We start from the raw sequence: 14,963 nt of genomic DNA, 5'->3' as shown, positions 1-14,963 counted from the left end.
AAAAAATATCTTTTTTTTTTCTTCTGCTCAATCATGTCTGATTCTCAGAGACTGCCTTGATTAGTCCCTGCAGTTTTCTGGGCAAGGTTTTTCAGAAGTGGCTTGCCATTGCCTGCTTCCTAGGGCTGAGAGAGGACCACCCAGTTGACTTTGGGCCTAAGGTGAGAAATTCATGGTTTCCCAGTTTTTAGCCTGATGCCCTAATCACCACACTAAACTGGCTTACATATTTGTTGCTGGGTCAGCTAAAACTCTCATAGCGCTTTTAACAACTTATGTTAGTTTTATTTACTACATTTCATAACATTAATATTTAAGTAACACACAACATAATCACAGTACGGTCTCCTGGTTTCTTGCCTGGTACTTTAACCACCGTAAGAAACTGGCTCCCATCTAATCTATAATTGTCACAAATTATTGTCAGGTGTTTTCTGGAATTTCAAATTTCTTCATAGAGATGACAGTTGGCATTCAGTAGAGCGTGCCACTGCTATTATCAGATCCATTGCCTTTAGCTGCTAGCTCTTACTATCATAGCAGCCAACAACATATGGTATGAGGAGAAAAACAAGGGACTTGGGCAAGAGAAGAGTGAAGCAGAAAATAAAGATTTCTAAGTGAGTAGAGCAGTAATGCAAAAGCATTATAGATCAGCAGCAGAAGACAGCAAATAATGTTTCATTCAAAGGGTACCATTAAAATGGAACAAAAATGAAGGAAATTCATGGAAGAGGAGTCAGCAAGGATCATATAGAACGATTATGCCAATCCAGGGACAGCTGGAGGCCTATAAACTTAGTGGGAATTAGTGAGAGAAATAAATTCAGCCTAGGTTTAGTCTGAGTGGGAGCCAACTTCAGCAGTACTGAAGGGTCTTCCTTTGAAGGTGATGTGTGTATGGGTAGCAGAATACAGGTAGTCCTTGACTTACGACCGTAGTTGAGCCCAAAATGTATGTTGCTGAGTGAGAAATTTGTTATGTGAGTTTTGCCCCATTTTACGACTTTTCTTGCCACGTTTGTTAAGTGAATCACTGCAGTTGTTAAATTAGCCACATGGTTGTTAAGTGAATCTGGCCTCGCCATTGACTTTGCTTGTCAGAAGGTTGCAAAAGGGGACCAAACAACCCAGGTATACACTGCACCTATCCTAAGTATGAACCAGTTGTCAAGCATCTGAATGTAAATCACGTGACCCTGGGGGGGATGCTGCAACAGTCATAAGTATGGAAAATGCTCATAAGTCACTTTTATCAATGACGTTATAACTTCAAACAGTCATTAAACGAACTGTTGTAAGCCGAGGACTACCTGTACACCACTTGGGACTGTGGGCTCCAGTTGCAGTTTCATTTGGGGGGGTAGACTTTGATCAATGTTAAATCTTAACTTCCTTCCACCTTTTCTGAAAGGCATTATCTTATTTATTAAAAGTGATTTAGTGGGTTAATAAAACTGATATGGCAGCTGGCCTTGCGATAACGAATTATTGCAAGTCCCTGAGCAGCTTAATCATATCATTGCCTTATCAGCTATCATTTGTGTTGGCATATGCTCTAGTCAGGTTTGCTTGCAGCACAGGGACAGATGTTCGTGCACATGGAAAACGAGGGTGGGAAAAATCAGCCTGGCTGGTTTCTTCCTGGAAGTTTTAATGAGAAAGCTAACAATGAGCATCACCGCTCTTATTTCTTTCCAAGCCAATACAAATTAAACAGATCCAGCCTACCTTTTTCTGCCTGTAGCTCTGTTGCTTTTTCCAAACTCTTCATAAATCTGTTGCGTATATTTGTGTGTCTTTGATGTGATACATGACATCTCTGTAGAATCCCATTGATATGAAGTGCATCATATATATGTATATATGTGTGTGTGTGTGTGTGTGTGTGTGTGTGTGCGTGCATCATATATATATATATATATATATATATATATATATATATATATATATATATATATATATATATTCAACATTTGGATTGCTAACAAAGAATTAAGGGAGTACTGGGATAGCTATTTCTAACCTTATTTGGTTTCATCAGCCAGTTAAGCGACTGCTGCCTGTGGATGGCTCTAGATTGAGCTGATACAGGCAAAAGATTTCTCTTTCCCATATTTGGGCCGGCAGGGTGTTCAAACAAAAAGTATTCATATATATATATATATATATGTGTGTGTGTGTGTGTGTGTGTGTGTGTGTGTGTTATATGTTATACATTTTATCAGGGCTTTTTTTCAGCCGGAACGCGGCGGAACCGCGTTCCGGCACCTTTTTCTGGGCCGGCCGCACCGGAAATAGCCCCTCCCACACCGGAAATAGCCCCTCCCAAATTTTACTTGCATTCCTGTTCTCTAAAGGGGCGGTCCTAGGGTTTGATGAGGGCGTGGCCAGGTTTGAGTTCCGCCACCTTTTCTCCGAGAAAAAAAGCCCTGCATTTTATATATGTATATAATAGTGGTGGACCTCTATCCACCACCACCACATTTTATATATATAACTCATGTATATAATAGTGGTGGCCCTCTATCCAATTTGTTGGAGATCTGATCAGTTATTTCTCCTTGCTTCCAAGAAATGAAGTAATTTGACTCTGTTTTCTGAGTTAGTATAATCTTTGGAAATTTTTGCATTGCGCAGGGAGCAGGAAAGAATGAGTTTTTCCTTTTCTCTGTGATGCTCCAGACACACAGCCCAATATAAAATCCTTTCAAAGTCAGAAGGCAGGGATTGGGACAGAGGGCATGCCCATGTTGGACGGAATAAAGTGGAGATGGTGGGCCAAACAGCCTGTCCTGCATTAGCAAAACACTATTTCAGATGCTATCCACACATTGGGGCAAGCAGGATGTGAGGATCAATCCTGAGAAAAATTTTGAAAGGTGCAAACCACAGCTCTTTTTTGAGACAAGCTATCCAAAATCCTGGCACATAGAAGTAGGATTTTTCTTTGTTTGTTTGTTTTGTTACGCTGTCACAGAGTCAATCTCCTGAAAGTCTATCAGAGCTTGATACTCTCCGTTTTCTAATATAAGGTGAAGATCTAGTAGGTCAAAGTATAATTTTGAAGCTTTAAATTTCCAGTGAATATATGGTACTGTTTTAATTATTTCTATTAACTGCATTGAGTACTAGATAAGTTGGGATAGAAATGTTTTAATTAAACAAATGAAATAGTTCAAAGTAAGTTTAGTAAAAGAGGTTTCAGGGGTACAATATATGCAAGATGCATACATTTCAGGTCTGCAGGAATTATTATTATTATTATTTTCTTATAAACCAAGGATCTGTGCAAAACATACCTTTTCAATTGAACAGGTCTGGGCTGAAATATTTGAGTACCAGAAGTGAACTGAGTTCCTACTCCTTTTTTGCATATTCTATTTGGGTTGTAATTTCCACCCCCATTTTCCCATTTCCAAAATTTTGTGACATACTGTAGCTTCCACTTATACAGCGTGCATAAAATTCAATTAAGGAAATGTACTGTATGCAGACAACCAAACTTTTAAGGAAGTTGTTCATAAAAATGTATACAGGTATGTAACATGTGTATGTGTATACAGATAGTCTTCAACTTACAACAATTCATTTAGCGGCCATTCAAAGTTACAACAGTACTGAAAAAAGGTGACTTGTGAGCATTTTTCACATTTACAACCATGGTCACGTGATCAAAATTTGGATGGTTAGCAACTGACTCATATATATATGACGATTGCAGTGTCCTGGGTCATACGATCACCTTTTGCAACCTTCTGACGAGCAAAGTCAATGGAGAAGCCAGATTCACTTAACAACTGTCTTACTAATTTAACAACTGCAGTGATTCACTTAACAACTGTGGCAAGAAAGGTCATTAAATGGGGCAAAATTCACTTTGCAACTTTTCTCTTAACAACGGACACTTTGGGCTCAATTGTGGTGGTAAGTCGAGGATTACCTGTATGTGTGTTTGAGGAAAGAGAGCAAGACACACACAAGATACACACAAACATAAACAGAAATAAAATGAGCTCTTGGCACCATCCATCAGGGCACTTGTTTTATGTATCTTTGTTAATACCTCTTCTTCCCCTCCCCCCACCCCCAACAGATATCACTATTACGGAATTGGCATCAAAGAAAGCAGTGCATATTATCATTCTGTGTATTCTGGCAAAGGTTTAACAAGGTATGTTTTTTAAAAAAACTTTTTTCAAAAATGTAATCCATAAAATGTTAGATGATGAACAAAAATGAATCAGTTAGGATCGGTCTGCACACGAATGTTTACCATTTCAATTCTCATCACATGAACTGCCTGTTGCTTGGTGATGTCTAAATGGTTCTGCTTTTTGTGAAGTAGTATATAATGGTATAAAATGTTCTAGGCCAGGGGTAGGCAACCTTGGCTCTTTTATGACTTGTGGACTTCAACTCCCAGAATTCCTGAGCCATGCTGGTTGCCTATCTCTGTTCTAGCCAAAAACTGCAAATTGCCGGCAAAAAACTAGCACGTGAAGCAAAAAATTGAATTGCTCACTTGATCTGTGAACAAACCATTTGTGTGCAGATTCTCAAATCTTCCTATGATTTGGTGGTAACAGTGCTTTGGTTATTAAAGAGTTGATGCTTACCAGTGTGCGCATCCCATATAAAGAAAAACAGACATTTCCATACATCTTCTGCCTGATGAAAACGGCTTTACTTCGCATCATTTAACAACCAAATATCTTTGGGGAAAAAAGCAGATCCTTGGTATGCATGTATATTTAAAAAAATAAATGTCATATCAACGCTTTATGGTGGTATGTACTGTAGTAAAACCACAATATACTACAGTTGTTAAGCAGAGGACATAATTATTCTTTAGGATTGAATTAAATTGACTGCCTCAAGCCTACTAATTCTGCAAGATTTTTTTTCTAATAGTTCTAATTATGCCATCTTGCAAACACAATAGATTTTATTAAAGGTTCAAAAATGAAAAAAAAACAACCTCATTGTCTAAAATTACCTATTCCTTTTTTCCTAAAAAAAATGCATTAAAATTTTTAAAACAAAGGTAAAAACTAATACAAACTAATATAGAGTTAGGAGCGACAGAAAAAAAATGCAAAACAGTATGAAAAAGTAAAAGAAGAAATGGAAAAGAAAGCAAAAGATATAAAGAGTCTTCTTTACAATTGTTATAAGTGTGGTTATAAATTGAGCTCTTTCTCTGAAGTTACATCATGACTCTCTACAATCTATCCCAGTGATGGCGAACCTTTTAGAGACCGAGTGCCCAAACTGCAACCCAAAACCCACTTATGCATCGTCGGGTGCTGGGTGGGTGTAGCCCATTGGGTGGGTGTGGCCCATTGGGTGGGCATGGCTGCGGTGGTAACAGCAGACTGGGTGGGACTAAAAAGTTCAATCAATCAATTCCAACTTTGCAAGATCTTTTTTTTCCCCTGCAAGAAGTTGAAATTGACTGATTGATTGAACCTTTTTTTTGTACATGGCAGCGGAGGCCTAAAGCAAAAAGGTTTTATAAAAACCAGCTGAAGGCCTAGGACTGGGGTGACGGCGCACGTGCCCACAGAGAGGGCTCTGCGTGCCGCTTCTGGCACCTGTGCCATAGGTTCGCCACCTCTGATCTATCCTGTCTAATCATGAAGTCATACTTTTCTCTTTCAAGCAAAAAGTCCATAAAGGTTTTCAGTCAGTATGATCATTCCTGTTGATCATATTTCCAACATAGATTTGAAGTGTCTTTATAGATTCTAGATTAACTAGAAAAATTAACTATTCCTATAAATATTTGCAGAGATACTGCCCATCTAGCAGTTTAAAAGCATGCAAATGTAAGTAGATTAATAGATATCACTTCGATAGGAAGGTAACAGTGTTCCATGTGCCTTTGGCATATAGCCATGCTGGTGAAATGACCATGGAAATAATCTTTGGACAATGCTGGCTCCCTCAGCCAAGAAACGGAAATAAGCACCATACCTGGGGAGTTGAACACGACTGACAGGAAAACCTTTACCTTTAACTATTGTTCCTTATAATCTGGTATATTTGATGCTGTTCTATCATCATAGTAAACTTTAATCTAGTATTCTTTTCTGAAATGTAAGTAAAACATTTTGGTTTTCCAAGGTTTTCTGGAAGCAAGTTGAAGAATGAGGTGAGTACCCCTTCAGCTTTGCTATTCGATCTTTTAAATGTGCAGTGATAAGAAAAAAAAACTTGACAAACACAAATCTCTGGTTATTCAATTGTAGACGTTCCACACACAGAATAAATTGAGGAAGCTGCCTGAGTGATACTGAAAGAAACCACTGGCTTACTTAGCCAATATTTATTTATTTATTTCTCACCCTGCTTTGTGATGTATGAGACTGAATCTGTGTCCTCCCCTTTGCCAAACAGTGCTTTGCCATTGTGTTTAGCTTTTTCCCACTTGCATAGTCCATATATCCAGACTACTTCTTTATATACTGTAGATGGAAAGTTTTTAAACTCAAATAGAAACTCATGCTGACTAGAGATAAGAATGGTTAAATGTAACTTTCTCCGGCCAGATATTTTCTGACTGGATTGGATTTCAACTCCCATAAACCAACGTGTGTGTGTGTGTGTGTGTGTGTGTGTGTGTGTGTGTGTGTGTGTGTGTGTGTGTGAAAGCCTGGAGTTTGAAAATTCTGAAAGAAATGAAAGAATGAGAGAATATAAAGGAAAAGTACAGGATCACGTTTTTTCTTCAATTTTTCACTTTTTTTATGAAATATGGTTATGATTTATAGAGTACCCAGTTCATGTTGGGTACTGTTCATGTTGGGAGGTCCATGCAGTAGAGACATTTGCTGTCTATGAAAGAGTTATGTTTGTTTGCCAAAGAATTAAGGATTGTTCCTCATTTGCTGCCCTCAATATTGCTCACAAAATGGCTCTGGAGTCTACATATGACTTCTGGAGTCATATGTAGATCGGGATATTTTAATCTAAACCAATGAAGCTAACGTTACTTGTATTAATTAAATATTTGAGCTTCTTTTAGAGAAATATTTAATCAACAGACTAAGGGTTAAAAGATAGAACACAACACTTTCCCTGATTTTGAAAAATCCTACCCTGACAGACTCCATCAAAAGAATGATGTCTTTAGTGTTCCACTTGGTACAATGCAATTAAATGGGCTGACAGCATTATCATCACTTACTCTCACATTGTCATGTTTTCAAAAGAAATGTTACTTGTTAAAAGAATCAAACATGTAACTGAAACACAAGCTTCCATATATGTGAATGTATTCATTGTAGCCTTGCTGTCACAGAGTTCCTGCCCTTGCACTTTATTTTCCATTTTATGAAAATTTCCAGAGTGTATTTTATCATCTACTTGGAAAATAATATTTTCAGATTGGTCTTATCTTTTTTTTTAAAAAAAAAAAAAATCACCACATACTAATAGGTAATTGTTCAACTGAAGCCATATTGACTCATGACAGCTTTTAAATGACCTAATGTTTATGTCAACATACAATGGGAACTACACATCACTTCTTTCATTAGCTCCTTATCTGTGTTTGAGTAGCCTGATGTTCAAGCTAGGTATAGCTTGAATAATCTTGGTTTCTTTACTATAAAAAGAAGTGTACCTAAACTGTTAATTGAAACAATTTCTGGATTGGGAGACTGGCCATGATCCAAAGACAGAGTGCCAATCTTAAATGGATATTAGTGTGAGACTGCCTACGTATAATAATGTTCAACTGAAATAAAATCAGAAGCTATATGTATAGATATATACATGTAAAGGATAATTTGATAAAATAAATTATGACTTTGTCTTACATTATTCATATTTTATTTTCTTGGCTTAATGGTATAAATTATGAAATCTGAAATAGAAAACATCCTATTAAAGTAGTTCAGAAGAGATTTACTCAGTTTTATGACCTTTACCAAAGTCCATCAGTAATTTTCATTCCATTTCTTTGCTGATCTTTTTAAAGAAGAATCTGAAAATATCCACAGTTTTATCCAAATGTGTAAATTTAAAAAAAACATTTTCAGCTGTTTCCATTGTTTGGTTCAGCTAAAAAGTGGACCCCCTACCATGTGACTTGAAAGTACTTCTTAAGAATTCCAGGAAATAAACTCATGCTATCACTTATCATCTGGGTCTCCATCTTTGTTGGGGGCAGGAAAGGATGCTTCCATATATTAAAAACAAAAAAGCCAGAACTGAGTCAGTCTTCAAAATACGGTAAATATCTCATTTGATGGACTTCTCAAACTTGGCAGTGCCCAAGCATCTATGGGAATGTCTGCTATGGGCCCAAAAACTAAATAGATATTTTAATGGGATTCCCTTTGGGGAAATGTAGGTGGGATTGTTGTTTGTTTTGTTTTTGTGATTCCTAGATTTTGCATTTCTGGACTCACCCAAATACCTGTTCTATTTCTTGCTCTTCTCCTCTCTCCTCTCCTCTCTTCATCTTCTCTTTTAAATGACAGATCTTGAAAGCTGAATCCATTACGCAAATCTTACTGATATTATAATGCCCTATAAACATTAAAATTTCTTTTGATGGGAACATTTATTTAAATAGTTTCAAGTTATGTATTAATATGACAATTAAAATATTATACATAAGTGTTAAAGGCTAGATCTGTGGACTCTGCAGTATGACGGGAATAATGCAGAGAAGAAGAAGAAGATGTTAAAGGCTGGATGAGGGGTCTTTAAAGAACACTTAAAGCAGCGGTTCTCAACCTATGGGTCTTGACCCGATTTGGGGTCGATCGACCATTTCACGGGGGTTGCCAAGCAAGGCTGTCCGCCATTTTTTTCCCCTTTTCCGGCGGGTGCCTTACCTCCCTTGGGCTGGGCCAGCTGGTGGTCGGCCTGCTCCGTCTCTGCCGCTTGCCAGCTACGCCTTGGCCGGCGCAGGGGGCGGAAACACGCATGTGCGGCGCTCCCAGGCAGGGAAAGTCCTCGAGTTACGACCGGTTGGGTAGTCCTCGACTTACGACCGGTTTAGTCCTCGACTTACGACCGGTTTAGTCCTCGACTTACGACCGGTTGGGGGGTCGCGGCATTAAAAAGGTTGAGAACCACTGACTTAAAGGAAACAAAATAGCATACATGAAAATGTTTAAAATATATTTCAGATTTTGTATCTTTTCCTTCGCTCTCCTTTTGTCTTCCTGACCTTTGTTGCTGATAGAAAAAAATGTAAGGCAGAAAGCGTTGATGGACAGAACCTGTTTATTCTTGGAAGCATTTCTAATTCATTGCGTTTCAATTATGAAGGAGAAAAGGAAGAAATCTGGTTATCCAGCAAAAATGCCCATGTGGTCAATCTGAAATAATTTCTCCAAGGTCTCTACAAACTTAGCAATGTCCAGTATATATATATGTGGCATATCTGCTGAAATTCCTGACACCTTCTGGTTCTGGTAGAATCTTCAGATGAATGCAGGAGAAGGTTTGATATTCTTACAGAGGGAATAATAATAATAATAGAAAGTTCAGCTGCATGAACATAAGTCTGTGCCCACGTGATATTGAGCAATCTGATTGTTTGTACACAGTTCAATAAGATGATCGTTATAGCATATTGTGAATATGCATTTGTAAAGTTATTTCATATATTTTAGGGTGGCTTTACACGGAAATATTCTTTAAGCTCCAAAACGGGGACTCTTCTCCCAGAATTCCCCAGTGCTCAGCACCTTATGTTGGACCAGTGTATCTCTAAAGACAAGGTAAAATGTGAAGTGTTTGCATACTAAACTGACTTCTAAATTTGCACTTTTTATTTCACCTCTCTTCTCAAATGATTCACTGTAGTGATATGAAACAGCTACAAATGTTTGTAATCAAACAGACTTGACTGATTTATAGAGGGAACAAAACTTTACTATCGCCCTTTAAAGGGTTTTCCATTGGAACAGTGGTTGAATTATTTACATATTAACTTGCCTAATATTTTACAAACAGAGGGATTTGTACTGACAAAGGCAAAACAAAGAAATAGTTAAGGGTCCTATCCATTCAAAATACCAATGGACTAATTTAACACTGATAAGGCAGAAGCAAATTATTTGAGGCAATTTACGAAGTGGATTTTTCTACTTTTTTTCTTTTACTCAATGAACACAACTTAACACTTCTGTATTTCTTTATCATTTGATAATGATGTACATGTCACTCTGACTCTTAAATAGTGTTCTTAATGTGGCTGATTCCTTGTATTTCTTTGTGAAGAAATGCAGATGACTGTTAACCAACTTTAAATAATTATTTCATAATTATTGAACCAACTAAGACTCAAAATGTCCTTAACCCTATAATTATGAACACAAAGGGACACACACAGATACTAACATGCATCTATGACTTTCACTCATAGGAAGAACTGGGACTGAATGTATCTTAGGAGTGGCCTTTTAAGACCTATAATCTGCTCATATCTCACTGAAAGTAATTATATTTAAAAATATAATTCTCGAGGTGATATGCATGATAAGTTTAAGTAATACAAATACATAAACTGATTAGATTTAATTTCCAAATACAGAGTAATACCTATGTTAGGACAATCTGAGTATACATCTCATGTAAAGTACACATTTAATTGTTAAATTAGATCTAATCTGCATAGACAAATTTAGCATGAAAGAAACATTGTTGACAATAATCATCAAAATTTTATCTATGTATTTTGTAATTAATGTTAATAGAGGCCTGGATCAGTAATAGTTTCTTGATTTGATGATACATTTCAATAATTACTGGACTATATTAAAGAATGGAATTTTAGTGTCAGTTACCAAAATATCTTGCTGATTAAAATATAGGATTTGATTTTCAAATAAAATTTCAGTTTGCGCATGTTCAGTTTTGCCTATCCTTCTCTCATTTTTGCAATAGGTTTGAACAATTCTGTTCTGTTATTGAATTTCAAGACTCTGTGTCTCTGTGTGTTTACAATATTTTTTAAAAAAATTAAATTTAAATTAATTTAAATGTTTAATCAATTAATTTTTTTACAATTTAATTAATTTGACTAATTAATGCCCAAACAAAACTACATAAATAACATCCTAGAAAAAAATTCAACAGGGGCTCCACCTAAGAAAAACAGAACTGCAGAAACAGAAACTTCCAGAACATAGGAAGAGAGGGAGTCATTCATATCTCCCCAGAGTGGGGGAATGTTGTCCCAGAGAGTTCGGTTTGATTTGATTAACACACTGAGAAAGTTAGAAAAGTGCTAATGAACATCTATGCATGTGTGAGGTCCATCCAACTCACATTTTCTGAGCCCCCATTCTTCCTGACTCTAAAACATTAATATATCCTCCAAACTTTCATAAGGAAACTAGATATACATTGGAGTTCACATAGTAAGGGTTCATTGGCCTTTCACTGCTTGTTAAATCGTACCCATTTATTCTGAAATTGTCCTCTATTAATATAAAAGCTAAGCCAAATCTCCCTCACCCCCTGTCCAAATCTTTCAGCAGTATGTGATCAGATCCACTGGTACTGCTGGGTGACTACTATAGCACATATGCCTTTGATCTATAGTAAGTAACTTAGTAGTGATTCTAAATGGGTCTCCAGCCTCACAGGTAATACTCCAGACCACGTCAGCATTACGATGATGTGAGTATATCCTCCAGGTTGAAATTATTAAGATGGTAACACCCGCAAGTTTAGGAGCACTGAATCTATTTCAAGAGGGGCATGCATGCTGTTTGCTAATTAGTTAATCACAGGAGTTGGACACCAAGAAAGTAAATGAATATTTTTAGGGAGTCCAATTGATCTAGTAGCTTCAAAACATAGAGGTGAACCTATTTGTTTTTACAGCTTGAAATATCATTCATTCATTCATTCATTCATTCATTCATTCATTCATTCATTCATTCATTCATTCATTCATTCATTTATTTATTTATTTATTTATTTATTTATTTATTTATTTATTTATTTATTTATTTATTTATTTACCCACCCAACTTTATATTGCCCGTCTCACCTGCATGACTCTGGGCAGTTTATGAATAAATGTATGTGAGGGTATGAGAGTGCCCCCTGCACACTATACTTAGGACTCCCTCGGTCTACATCAAACATCCTTAATATATCCTTCCCCAAAACAAAGATTTGATTGGTCACAACCCTGACAACAAGTTTATCAACATTGACAAACTACATTTGTATTTCTTTATTTTATGAAGGCCAGATTCCATAAACAAAAAGTGGCACAGTAGTTGTTTGGCAACAGTTAGAGAACAATGGGAAGTGTCCTGGTTAAGTTGAAACTTCTGTAAGGAAGGATGTTGCAGTAGGGATAAACAAGATTGGGACAGCGAATTCCATTCTTTAAAGCCCTATCCTATCTAACTGGCAAAGAGTCATTGCTAGAAGTACATTAATGGTCTTTCTATGACTAAGTTAACCCCATGAGTCATTATTCTTTTAATTTTCAGTCACCTGCAATCTATTCTCCCTTCCAAACACAAAATGTTACAGAAGAAATTCCTGAAAGAGATATAAAGGTTTTGTTTAATGTAACTTTGTTTTAATTTTTAATTCCTAAAATAGGTGGATACCCTTATCATGATGTACAAAACTCACTGCCAATGTGTCCTTGACAATGCCATTAATGCAAACTTTGAAGAGGTAAGACCTATGCAACTATAGTTTAATCTGTTCCTAATATAAGGAGCATGGCCAGAAACCTCACTCATATTTGCTCTCTTACATCTCCTTCCTAGATCCAACATTTCCTATTACATTTCTGGCAAGGAATGCCAGAGCATCTTCTCCCCCTGCTTGAAAATGCAATTATCCTGGACATCTTCTGTGTTTGCGACTCAATACTCTATAAGGTCTGTTGCCTTCTGTCATAAATACTAAATTGTATGATTTAATGTAGCTGTTGGAAGAATGATTAAATAACTAGAAAATTATCATACTGAAAAAATTTAAAATAAAGCATACAGTATTTTTTTTTATTAAATCCAGTTTTGGTTTTGCCCTGGCCTCATCTACTTCTCCACATGCCACTGAAGTAAGTGATGCAAACTGCCCGAGATGCATTTGAAACCACCTCTGGTTTAATAAGTGGTTGATGAGCAAAGTATCCCAGCGCTTTGTTGTGTTGATAGTTTTTCCAAGTTCCTTGAACTAACTCAGGAAGACAATTGAGTCTTTAAACTGTACCGTTTGGATGCATCTTTTATTTCATGTCAATTTTCCTGACAGGAGAAGCCTCATGCAATAGATAACTGAAACCATTTTTAAGTTTGGCCTAGTAGATTGCCTCCTAATAGGTTGCAACACACCCAACTGTTTCCAGCATTTCGGGACCAGTTTGCAGTTTACATCTGACAGTTTGTTGTTCTATACATGCACATATATGCACTTCTACCAAGGGCCTCATGTTACTGAGGTAACAATATGTGAGCCAATATGAGTAGGGAAGTAAAGTGAAGAATTCAGCCAAATATTGCATCTTTTGCTCAGATCCTGTACTGAGCAAAAAATCATGTGTATGACTACACAAGAAGAGTCATTAATTGATGCATTCTTATTTGCAATGGGGTGAATTTTTATTTGTAACAAAGTAGTAACAGGGCCTGTTAGCCTGATTCCATGCACTTTATAGCATTGCAGAGATATTAATTTTCCTCCTTCTGTATTCAAGGTCCTTATAGATGTACTCATCCCTGCAACTATGCAAGAAATGCCAGAAGGGTAGGTAGCACTATAGGTGAACTTGTTGAAAACATAAGATCAGTATTCTGATAGTTGAAACCTTAGAATAATATGTTTGCTATTTTTTAATACAATAATTTCCCGTTCTTCAGTATAAATGGTATAACTATAGTATAACTATCTCAAGAACTGCCACCTGAACCTGGCTAGTTGTTGAGATATATGGGAGAATTCCTTTTAAGAATGCCATTCACTGGAGAAAAGGGCTTTCTTTTCCAAAATATGGGTTATTTTTTTCTTAGAGAACTAGGATTGGTTTCTGATTTCTTGGCTTTTAGAAAATAAATTAAGGTACATCTCTTTTAGTCTTGCACCTGGCACTGATGGTAATGAAATGTCTGTAAGAACAGGTTCATTATTTAACTCGACAGTCACTTTTTGGCCATTATCTATAGTAGAGAAATATTTATTGATAAGATTGTATGAGATGGGCACTTATTTGATGACATTTCAAAATCATCAAAGTTCAAAGTGGACCACAAAAGAATTAACAGTAGTACTTGTAAGGCCCTTATTTTCATTTAGATTTCAGTTCCCCAGAAGTTCATATTAATTTATGAAGCTTGAGTTCTTTTTTTTCATTATCAAAAACTATTCTAAATGGGCATCTATAAAGGCTTTCTATTGTTGAAATCCCACCATCCACCTGTCAGATTGTCTTCAAAATTTCCTTTGCTTCCCTGCATGGGTTTGCATGTAGCAACAATAGTTCTGTGGCGTAGGGAGTGCCAGGCTACTTTTCATCCTGAACGGCGACAGTGGTCCAATAGTTTACCCTCATTTGAATCCTGTTTTATTAGGAGGATGACACTTTCTGCCTCTATTCTTTTAAGTTCTGTTGTAGAATTAAGTATTATAAAATACTTCAAAAGTTTAGATTGGAAGGGATTGCAGTGTTAGTAGCCTATTTATTCGGTCAAAATCTGTTGTTGTAATTCTAGGACAAATCAGACAGTGGAAATTAAAGTTGGTATAATGGCATTGGCACAACTTGTTATAATGATGTTTGCCACATTGGAAATCCTTCTTCCCAGTCCTACACATCTACGTAGTTTTCTGGTTCTGGCCATGTAGTTTTCCTATTAAATTCAGACTGTAAAGTCTGATTTGTGTTGAGCTATCACTTTTCTGGATGAAGCTGTTAATATTTTTTAATCCTATAACATGAACATATCTATGTCATTTTATAG

The 14,963-nt window shown here is 36.5% G+C and overlaps 1 protein-coding gene across 1 annotated transcript in view; it reads left to right on the top strand.

Moving 5' to 3' along the window:
- The window catches only part of RFX6 (regulatory factor X6), a gene marked incomplete at its 5' end in the record, with an annotated part of 34,207 nt that overhangs the window by 2,533 nt on the left and 16,711 nt on the right, over positions 1-14,963 (top strand). Inside the window, 6 exons of the mRNA XM_029286677.1 lie at positions 4,097-4,174; positions 6,130-6,157; positions 9,639-9,746; positions 12,598-12,675; positions 12,771-12,884; positions 13,703-13,752. Coding sequence (XP_029142510.1) covers positions 4,097-4,174; positions 6,130-6,157; positions 9,639-9,746; positions 12,598-12,675; positions 12,771-12,884; positions 13,703-13,752 — 456 coding nt within the window. The remainder of the gene's footprint in view (positions 1-4,096; positions 4,175-6,129; positions 6,158-9,638; positions 9,747-12,597; positions 12,676-12,770; positions 12,885-13,702; positions 13,753-14,963) is intronic.

Source organism: Protobothrops mucrosquamatus, unplaced genomic scaffold (genome assembly GCF_001527695.2).
Source record: "Protobothrops mucrosquamatus isolate PMUCROS unplaced genomic scaffold, P.Mucros_1.0 scaffold4519, whole genome shotgun sequence".
In the NCBI taxonomy this organism is placed as follows: Eukaryota; Metazoa; Chordata; class Lepidosauria; order Squamata; family Viperidae; genus Protobothrops; species Protobothrops mucrosquamatus.
This window is presented reverse-complemented; position numbering and strand designations above follow the sequence as displayed.